The sequence below is a fragment of the Leopardus geoffroyi genome, chromosome C1 (genome assembly GCF_018350155.1).
Source record: "Leopardus geoffroyi isolate Oge1 chromosome C1, O.geoffroyi_Oge1_pat1.0, whole genome shotgun sequence".
Taxonomy (NCBI): domain Eukaryota; kingdom Metazoa; phylum Chordata; class Mammalia; order Carnivora; family Felidae; genus Leopardus; species Leopardus geoffroyi.
This window is the reverse complement of record NC_059328.1, coordinates 93433810-93443417: the sequence shown is the minus strand read 5'-3', so window position 1 is coordinate 93443417 and position 9608 is coordinate 93433810. Positions and strand designations below refer to the sequence as shown.

Here is a 9608-nt window from a genome sequence, read left to right as displayed (position 1 = left end):
CTGAAAATAAATCCACTGCAAAAGCTGGAGACTCAGCCCTTTCACTCCTAATTCTGGGTACTACCGTGAAAGTGGTCCTAACTCACCCTTACTACCAAATAGCTGCACAAATACTCTCATCACACATTCTAGAGAGGAAAACTCTCGTAGTCCCCCAAACTTTCCCCTGGGATTAAACACTATTTCCTTAATAGAATTTAAACCTTAGAAGATAAGGCCCCAACAGAAAGTTCTCTGTGGTGATGATTCATTAACTGGGGGGATTTCTTGAGAGCCACAATAAACAACTTCATCCACTATAATTTAGTAATGCAGGTTCTTCAAAGTTTAAAAAGCCTCCTACTCATTCCCAAATGACTGTTAGAATAAAAGGGATGGCTTTCTCATAATCAATACTTATGGGGGAATAGGGCAAGAGGAAAGGGAAGAAAAACCAATATTTATTGAGTACCTATTTGCCAGGTATGGCTAGGTGCTTCCACATGGTCATCTCTTTTAATCCTCACAACAACCCTGTGAGGTAGGTAATGTTACCCCCATTTTACAGATGAAGAAATAGGCTCAGAGAAATTAAGCATCTTTCCCAAGGTCACACAGTGAGTAAGTAGATGTCTGCCTCCAAACTCACCCCTTTTCTACCATGCCACTATAAGATGTTACTTGGGGAGACCTGATGACACAAGGTTTTCATCTAGGCTTGAGGGTTACCCCAACACCACTGGGGTGCAGGAAAAGTAACTAACAGGAAAGTTGTCTCAACCTGTTGATTCTTGAGCTGACTAGAGAAGTCAAATTTGGTCCAGGAACAGCTTGCACAGTCAAGGATTACATAGCCAACTTTACCAAGCGATCCTGGTAACTAGAAAACAACTGGAAGGTGGTCATGGCAGAAATTGTTGGGAGAATTCTCAGCATAATAGAAGAGAAATATTTGTTTCCTTCATGATCCACTCAAGCAGGGAAAAATAAATGGCAAATGAACCAGCATGTGTCAAATTCTGTAATAAATGCCAGTGAGATCACAGTGTCAGATTTCAGCCTGAATTAGAGATATCCTTGCACTTAAAATTCTTTTTTGATATATTTGAAGGAAGGGTTGGAGGGCAAAGTCAAAGGAAAAGGAAAAATAAATTAACAAAATGGCTGCCAGGCAATGTTTAATGTCCTCCCCTCTCCCCATTCCCTCTCCCCACAGCCCCCCTCCCCAACACACACCTTTCCTGTTTCCATTGGACTCACACTGCCACCTGCTGGCAATGCTTAGGGCCTACTAGCTGATCAATGATGTTTGAAGAGGTTTTTTCTTGTTATCTAGGAATGAGGTTCCTCCCTTAACAGGTTTATCTTAAAAGGGAGGAAAGCGAGGAGAACTTGTTTTTCAGTCACAAAAGATTCTCCTTGGTATATATACTATCTAAGGGATTTCCTCAGTGTAATGGGTCCTAGACTAGAGTAAGTCTGGTGGTAGGAAGACAGAAACCTGTAAATTTTCCTAGATCTAAAGGGAGATTTGCTCAGTCTCAGTAAGTAAATTATTTTCCTCAACTAGGGTTTCATTTACAACCCTCACACTTTCCACAGCCCACAGGAAGTTTCCATGTAAGTATCTTGCTGCAGTGGACTGAACTGCAATGTGTTCTTTAATATATTTCTCCAACATTCTTTAGTTTTTTACCAGATATAAATGCTCTGTAAAAATACAAGGTGCCTGATCAAATTAGACTATGAACTCCTCAAAGGCAGTGACTCTGTGTGGGTCCCAGAGAATACTGGGTATTCAACTATTATGTACTGAATTGGACTAAAATAGGAAATGTTGATATCAGTATAACTTTTTATAATAAAAATTATTTATTGGCCATTCAAAGGGCCCACTCCCACCAGCCCATCTTACCCTTTAATGTTCAATGAGTCAGGAATTTGTTCAAATACAGATCAAACCACCCTCTGGTCCTGCCTCAATCCTTTAGTGTTATTTGATTCAACAGAGGGAAGTGGATGGACAGGTAGTCCCAGATGAGTGTCCTGTCCAATTTTCAACTATTCCCCCTGCTTGAAAATACCACCACCAAGTTCCTATAGTCTCAATCAGTAAACAGCTGAACCCAACTCTTGTGCCCTCTCTCCAACCCAGGGCTTCGGGTAGGAGAGAGATTTAAGTCTTTTGTCACTGAAGCTAATTTTGAGAGCGATGAATGGGAGAAGGGAGGCATTTAATGGACCATGGAAACCCCACCTTTCCCATTCCCAACCTTAGTCTCTTGTACCCGATTGTCCAGGGGGCTGGAGGTGGGTCACTGCCATGAGGAGAGAGATCAGGGAGGCCAATCCTAGAAAGGGAAAAAAAAAAAAAAAATTTACAGTTTTATTGGTCAAGGTGATTATCTGGCCTCTCTGTATCCAACCATCTTAGCCATTCAAATGCTAACCCCCACCTTCAGCCATCCAACTCCCAATCTTTCCACTTCTTCATTCTAAAAAAATGAGGAGAAAGAGCCATCCTGTCATATCCTTGCCTTTGCTGAGATCAAGCCCCAAGCTTGATCTCCCATGTGAAGTAGAGCGACAGAAGAATAGAACAGAAGGGCTCTTCCTCGAGGGTGGGAGAGAGCTGCAGTCAGCTTTCCTGCCTTCTACTCTCTGTACCCTGGCTGCTATTTCCCCCTTGCTTCTGGCCAAACTCAGGAAAGGAATAAATCCAGCTGGCCCTCAGGTCTAAAACTAGAAAAAGAGCCATTAACTCAAATGGAAACATTTGGCTGTACTTTATTTCGTTCTTCTTAAACCTAGCAAGGAAAGGAGAAGACAAAGATTTTCTTACCTTGCCTGAGTGCAGTTACTGCCCTGGACAATTGCACTGAAAGATGAAATATCCTAAAGGACCCCCAGTTTAACTCCAAACCTGGCCTGCTGCTCTATACCCTCCAACTCCTACCCTTCGAGAGTTTCCCTGCTTCCTGAGGCATGGAAAGTTCACTGGTTGAAAGGCATTATCTCACCTTGGTGACCGTTTATTCTCATTACCATCTCACCAGGTTCCCTCCCCCAGTAGTCAAGGATCAGAGCCATGTCCAAGGCTTTTGCCACACGTTCATCCTGTTGGCATTGTTCCTGACCCAGAAAAAGCTAAGCAAAAGCTGTGTGCAGAGACCCCAGCCCCAGCCCCTGCTAGCTGGGAAAAGGTGATCCCACAAGATGTTCCTTCAGTCATCAATGGCCCCAGCCCCATCTCCCTCCAAGTGTCCAGAAGCCCATCAGGATTCCAGTCGAGGTGAGGGGGCAGGCCGGAGGTAGCTGTCCGACATGATGATGTCGCTGGTGAGTTGTTGCTCCAGGAACTCCGAGGTCTCCTCAGCTATCTGGCCTGGAATTCGAAAGTCAACGGCGGGTGGCTCCTGCTTGGGGCTGGGTACTGGTCGGGAAACCCAGGACTCGGAGGGACAGCCAGTACCCTGAAGGAACTGCAGGAAGTTCTCCTCAATGGAGCCCTCCCGGCTAGGTAGCCTCAGCTCCTCCTCCGGAGCTGGCTTGAAGAAGCAGACAAACTGCTTGCTGAGCTCGCCCCGGATCTGCCGGTTGAGACATCCGTAGAAGAAAGGGTTGGAAGTGAAGCAGAAGTAGCCGATCCAGGTCACCACGTTCTCCACCTGCCCGGTCGAAATGGGCTGAGCACTCAGGGCCACGTAGAGGTGGAAAGAAAAGTAGGGCAACCAACAGAGCAGGAACTGTCCCCCCACAGCTAGGAGGACCACCGCAGCCTTCCCTCCCCCGAACGTCCGGTGCGGAGTGGTCTGGGGAGCCCCCGAGCTGGTGACCATGGTGGAGCGGCTGCTGAGAGACTCGGAGCGTTGCCGGGGCGTCTCCATCCACGTGGGCAGCGGTCCGTGCTGCATGGCAGCCACTCGAGCTACTCGGAACATGCTGCAGTAAACCACAAGGATAAGGAGCAGAGGCAACAAAAAGTAAAGGGCAGCAAAGACCACCACGAAAAGCTGGCAGTAGGCACTGTGGCTCCATTGGAGTGAGCAGCCTGGGGGGGTGCTGGGCGCTCCCTCCTCCCGGGAGACCCTTCCCAACACTGGCACAGAAGCCATGGCCAAGGCTTTCACCCACACACCCACCAGCACAGAGGCCACCAGCCCCAGCGTCATGCGCACCTCGTAGCGCATGGGGTGGACAACGTAATAGTAGCGCTCCACGTTGATGGCCGACACCGAGAGAATGGCCAGGCTTACGAAGCATATGCTCAGGAACAAGTAGAGGCGGCAGGCAACCTCCCCAAAGAGGTCATGGTCAAAGAGGGCAGAGCTGGAGAGCATGGCCAGGGGCATGAGGGTCAGGGCAGCCAACAGGTCCACCAGGCACAGGTGGAAGACGAAGACGAATTTTCGGAGGGCAGGTGTCTTGGCGATAACAGCCATCACAGCGGCGTTGCCAGCCACAGCGATCAAGTCCAGCAGGAGCATGAAGAAGAGGGCCACAGATTCTGAGGCCACGTCCCGCAGCCCCACCTCTGGGACCCCACTGGCAGTAGAGGGACCTGGCGTTTGAGGGACCCTCCCCAGAGTGGAAGAGTTCCCTGATGACTGGGGGATGGGAGAGGACTCCATGGGGCCGGAAGAGGACACCCAGGGCACCTCCCGTCACAGGCCCATCCCCCATCCTAGTCCAGTGACCCTGGGATGGCCAGCCCAGGCCCAGGCTTCCCAATTTGGTGTGTGGGGATGGGGGGGGAGGGCGCCTCCTGCTGGAGCCTCCTGGACAGGCTCTCACCGCCAGCCTCCCAGGTCAGACTGTGCATAGGGAACGGAGGGCTCAGAAGCTCATCTCTCCTTTCTGGAAGGTGGTGGCTCTGGTCCACCTTGGTGACGTCGAAGAAGCAGGAGATGTGAGAGATGCTGGAGCCTCACTCACTCAACACTCCACCTTCTGAGTGGTCTCGGGCTCCTTGTTTCTTTTCCTTTCCTCTGTTCTCCATACCCTTCTCCCCTCTCAGGGATTGTTATCCAGAGATTCTAAATCCTCTTTCTCCCTCTCCCGGGGTCCCGCTGAGGTCCAGGATAGTGCCCCAGTTTTAAAGTTGCTTATGTAAATTTCCCGATTTCTTGACTCTCCAAATGGCAGGAGCTGTTGGGGAGTAGAAGGGACACAGGATCTGTTTCCAGTTTCAGGTCTGGGAATTGCTAACTCTGTGACTCTTGTGAACTTCAGTTTCCTCACAAAGACATCTGTAAAATGAAGAGAATAATATCTACTTCACAACTGTGTTTGGAGGGTCCGGTGAGACTTCATAACAATACTACCAATAAGCATAATATTTACATGGTGCTTTCCACATGCCAAACCCTGTTCTAAGCACTGTACGTAAATAAACTCATTTTAATCCTCACACAACCTATGAGGTAGATGTTATTCTTATCCCCATTTTGCAATTGATGAAACAGGCCTAGAGAGGGGAAATAATTACCAAAAGTGGCAAGGTCTGCATGTGTACCCGCAGCCCAAGCACTCGGGCTCCAGGGCCAGTACTCTACCCACCAGACGGTGCCCCCCACGGCGGCTGGAACGCAGTAGGCATTCGATGAATAGTCGTTGAACTTGAACCACCTCTAAAAATGTCTGTCAGTGTTCTGGGGCTCCCATTTGGAAGAGATCACCTGAAAGGGGGAAGGACCTTGCTTTAGTCTCCTGTGACATCACCACCCCCCAAGACACAGAGTTGCCATTTGGGGAGTGTTGAAAAGGAACAGTGAAAACAAAATGTCCCAGCTGGAAGGAAGCTGGGATGTCAGCTCATCCAGCCTCCACTGCCCCCCGAGCCAGAAGGGGTAAGTCACTTGACAGCTGCCCTTCCTCACCCACTCATTAGCTTCTCAAGGCCACTGTGCCCCTGCAGATGGGAGACGAAATGCTCCCAACCTCACACTCCCCAGGTCCCAGGTCTCTGATCACTGGAGCAGATCCCTGGCCCAGAGTCCTCCTGGTCCTGGACTGTTAGCAGAATCCAGAGTAAGGAGGGAGGAGTAGGTGTCTAAGAGGGGCACAGGGGTGAGAGAGGGTAGGTCACTGTTATCATGGAAATAGGGGAGCATAAAGCAGAGAAGGCAACTGAAGGAAATTGGGAGAGGACGAAGTCTGGGGTTTCAGCGTCCCTCATTTCTCCTGATCAAAGGGCAGGTCAAATGTTTTATGTGTCTCATTATCCATATTAAGTTTGCATATAATTGAAATAATAATGCAATTATAAATTATTTTCATTTCCATATCCTATTCTTACAGTCTCTCAGTATAATGTGTGAAGGTATGCAAATTAGAGGCAAACTATGGACATGCCAAGTCTGATGGGCTGTCTGTAGACAAGTCACAAGTTCCATGGATCAGTTTCTTCATCTGTAAAATGGGAAGGTCGAACTGGACGACCGCCAAGATTCCCATATCTGACAACACTTAATGACTCTGTGAGTTCCTGGGCTATAAAGGGCCTTGTGGTTGCTCGATTAAAAAACCCATCGTGGGGCATCTGGGTGGCTCAGTCGTGACTTCAGCTCAGGGCATGATCTCGTGGTTTGTAATTTCGAGCCCTGCATCAGGCTCTGCACTGATAGTGCAGAGCCTGCTTGGGATTCTCTCCCTCCCTCCCTCTCTCTCTCTCTCTCAAAATAAATAAACTTAAAAAAAAAAAACAACATCATTTCTCTGACTGTAATGAAGTGGACCATGTAAGGCAGACAGGCCCCATTCCCTCTCCATAGTTACAGCCTTACAACCACCCTTGGGTTTTGGCATTACCACCAACCTTGCACTAATGCATGCAATAAGTACTCAATATAACTTTGTCAATTATATCAAACTCAAACTTCTCTGTTAAATCCCTGCCCCTGAGTACATACTCCCAAATACACTCAGTAGATCAACTATGTGCCAGCCAGGGGACTCTGCTTTGGAAAGGGTAACCTGGGCTCCTGGACTGGGGGCAGCCCTAACTTTGGACAATTGCCTAGAGAGATGCCTTTCCCCAGGGATAACAGAAAGCTCGTTTCACAATTAAAATGGCCACATAGGCTCAGGGTCTACAGAGAAGGTGAAGAGAGGGCTCAAAAGTGGAGACATCAGCTTCTCACAAGACAGTCTGACAGAAAAAAATGCAGAGAGCAACGCTAGGGGAGGTGTCCTTGCCCCTTACTCTCCAGGCCGTGACTTCTTCGTCCCTTCCACCTGGGAGTGGGGCCCAGAAGATGTGGCTCTGAGGCCCTGGGAGCTGAAGGATAGGCCTCCGTGTCTGCATGGACATCAAGAGTCTGCCAGCAAGGTGCACCCAGGGTCCCAGACTGAGGGAAGCAGACATGGTATCCACGTGGAGATGGAGGGGGTTCTGTGCAGCCATGATGGAGCCCTAGGCAAGAAGGTATTGGACGTTTCTCATTTCCATAGCCCCCTCGGCCTTGCCGGTATCTCCACACTGACTCCTAAATACCAGGATTCCAATTTACCTCCTAACAGATGGACCAACATTCCTGCTCCCCAGCACCCTTCTCACTGATGGGGGGGGGGGGGGCGTTGGGGATGAGAGGGTTGTGCATGACGGTGTCAGAGGGGAAGCCCAGAGAGCCTCACTCCACCCCTAGCTCACATCATCATGCCTTCTCACATGCTCTCATCTTCCCACTGCTTCCTTCCAGCAAGCCCTCCCTCACCTCCAGCACCTCTCAGTACCTGGCAGGCTTTGCCACCACAGGGGCTAAAGTCTGGTCTCCCAGCAAGGGCATGGTCAAGTTACAAATATCCTTGTTTCAGGATGCAAGATGTGCATAAGTGCCGAGCCCAAGGCCACAGAGGTGTCGTTGGGATTCGCATGCACCTGTTTCCCAAATACAGAGCTTCCACCTCAAGAACCCGAGCCCAGCCTTTCTTCAGACAAGAGCATGCCCCCTCGTAAGCCAGGGGAGATTTCCAGGGGGCTACCACACCTCTCCCCAGCAGAGTTGCCCACGCCCAGGACACAGAGTTGCCCATGAGCGTAGATATCAAGGGACCCACTCCTAGGATGTGGGGTACCCATCTCTATGACATGGAGCAAGACAGATGGGGAACCCTGTCTGCCCGTGGGATGTGGGTACTCCCGCTGGCAGGAGATCAACCCCAATCTCTAGGCTTCAGACATGCCCACACCCCAATACTGCCTTTGAGATACCTGGGAGCCCATCCCTTGACAAAACTGCCCACCATAAGGTAGGGTGGGCTGGGTGGGCTGGTCCCTGGGACACAGAGCTACCCTCCTGCAGAGTACCTCAGCACTCACCATCAGGCCATCGGACTGGCCCCCATTCCTGGCCTAGTCGGCAACTCCTACCTTTGCTGAGCAGCTCCCGGCTCCCATGTGATAGCTCCTCTCAGCTGATGCTTCTCCAAGGCTGCTGAAGCCTGAACCACTGCAGTGAGCAGTGAGAGGCAGCCGGCAGAGCAAGATGCTCCACGAGCTTCTGGGTCCTAATGGCCTCCTGCTTCCCACCCAGCCCCTTGGAGCCACTTCTGAAGCAAGGAGCCAGGCACCAGTGCCCCCAGGGAAGACACCCAGGGGTGGTTCCAATCCCCCTCACTTCTCTCAGGCTGCTGGACTGGCATCCCAAAACTCTAGTGGGACTAGGTGACCGTAGGCAGGGGAGACACTCCTGGCCAGCTTGATGAAGTATAAAGGGTATTTAGCATCAGAAAAATCCATTTTGTATTTTTTTTAATACAATTTATTGTCAAGTTAGCTAACAGACAGCGTTTACAGTGTATTCTTGGCTTCGGGAGTTGATTCCCATGATTCATTGCTTGCATACAACACCCAGTGCTCATAGAAAATCCAGGTTTAAGGCCTGGCTCTGACACTTACTAGTTGTATGACCTTGGGCAAGTCACTTGCCATTCCCGGCCATAGATTTCTTACCTGTTCAAAGAGAATATAGGAGAGATGATCCTGAGGCTCCTGACAGCCGTGCCACTGCATGCTTCCGTGTGACATTAGAACAAAGATGCCCTTATTAGCAGGCCAGTTAGTGCAGACACAGGGTGCCGGGGTTAGGCCTGGCAGCGGCCAAGACTTCAGGGTCTGGCTTCTTTGGCAGATACCAAATATGTACAAAGGATAGGTTTAGGAGTGACATTCAGTTTTGTTTTCATTTTTTTTTTTTTGAGAGAAAGAGAGAGAGAGACAGAGCAAGAGCAGGGGAGGGGCAGAGAGAGAGGGAGACACAGAATCAGAAGCAGGCTCCAGGCTCTGAGCCCTCAGCACAGAGCCCAATGTGGGGGCTCGAACTCATGGACCATGAGATCATGACCCAAGCTGAAGTCGGACGCTCAAACGACTGAGCCACACAGGTGCCCCAGACATTCAGTTTTGAAGGGGAGCTAAAGGCCTTGTCCTAACCCTGCATTTGTCCCTCAAACAGGCAAATTACCATTGTTTTCTTAGATTGTAAATTTCTTTGGTGTGGTCTGTGAAAACTTATGGGGATGGGGGGGTGGGGTGGGATCCACAATGCTTCTCCCTGAAGATAAAGCGGGCACCAGGGACTAGGGAAGGCTCAGGTTAATCTGGATTTATAGGACTGGACTGAGCTGGG

At 49.9% G+C, this 9608-nt stretch overlaps 1 protein-coding gene across 1 annotated transcript; it reads right to left on the bottom strand.

The window, feature by feature from the left end:
* Nucleotides 1-1611: 1611 nt before the first annotated feature.
* On the bottom strand, nucleotides 1612-8446 carry GPR61 (G protein-coupled receptor 61). The gene is made up of 4 exons (XM_045478565.1): nucleotides 8351-8446; nucleotides 5468-5657; nucleotides 3000-5228; nucleotides 1612-2330 (listed from the first exon to the last, which is right to left on the bottom strand). Exon 3 carries the CDS (start codon nucleotides 4608-4610, stop codon nucleotides 3255-3257), a length of 1356 nt encoding a protein of 451 aa, XP_045334521.1. The 5' UTR covers nucleotides 4611-5228; nucleotides 5468-5657; nucleotides 8351-8446; the 3' UTR covers nucleotides 1612-2330; nucleotides 3000-3254.
* Nucleotides 8447-9608: the final 1162 nt, after the last annotated feature.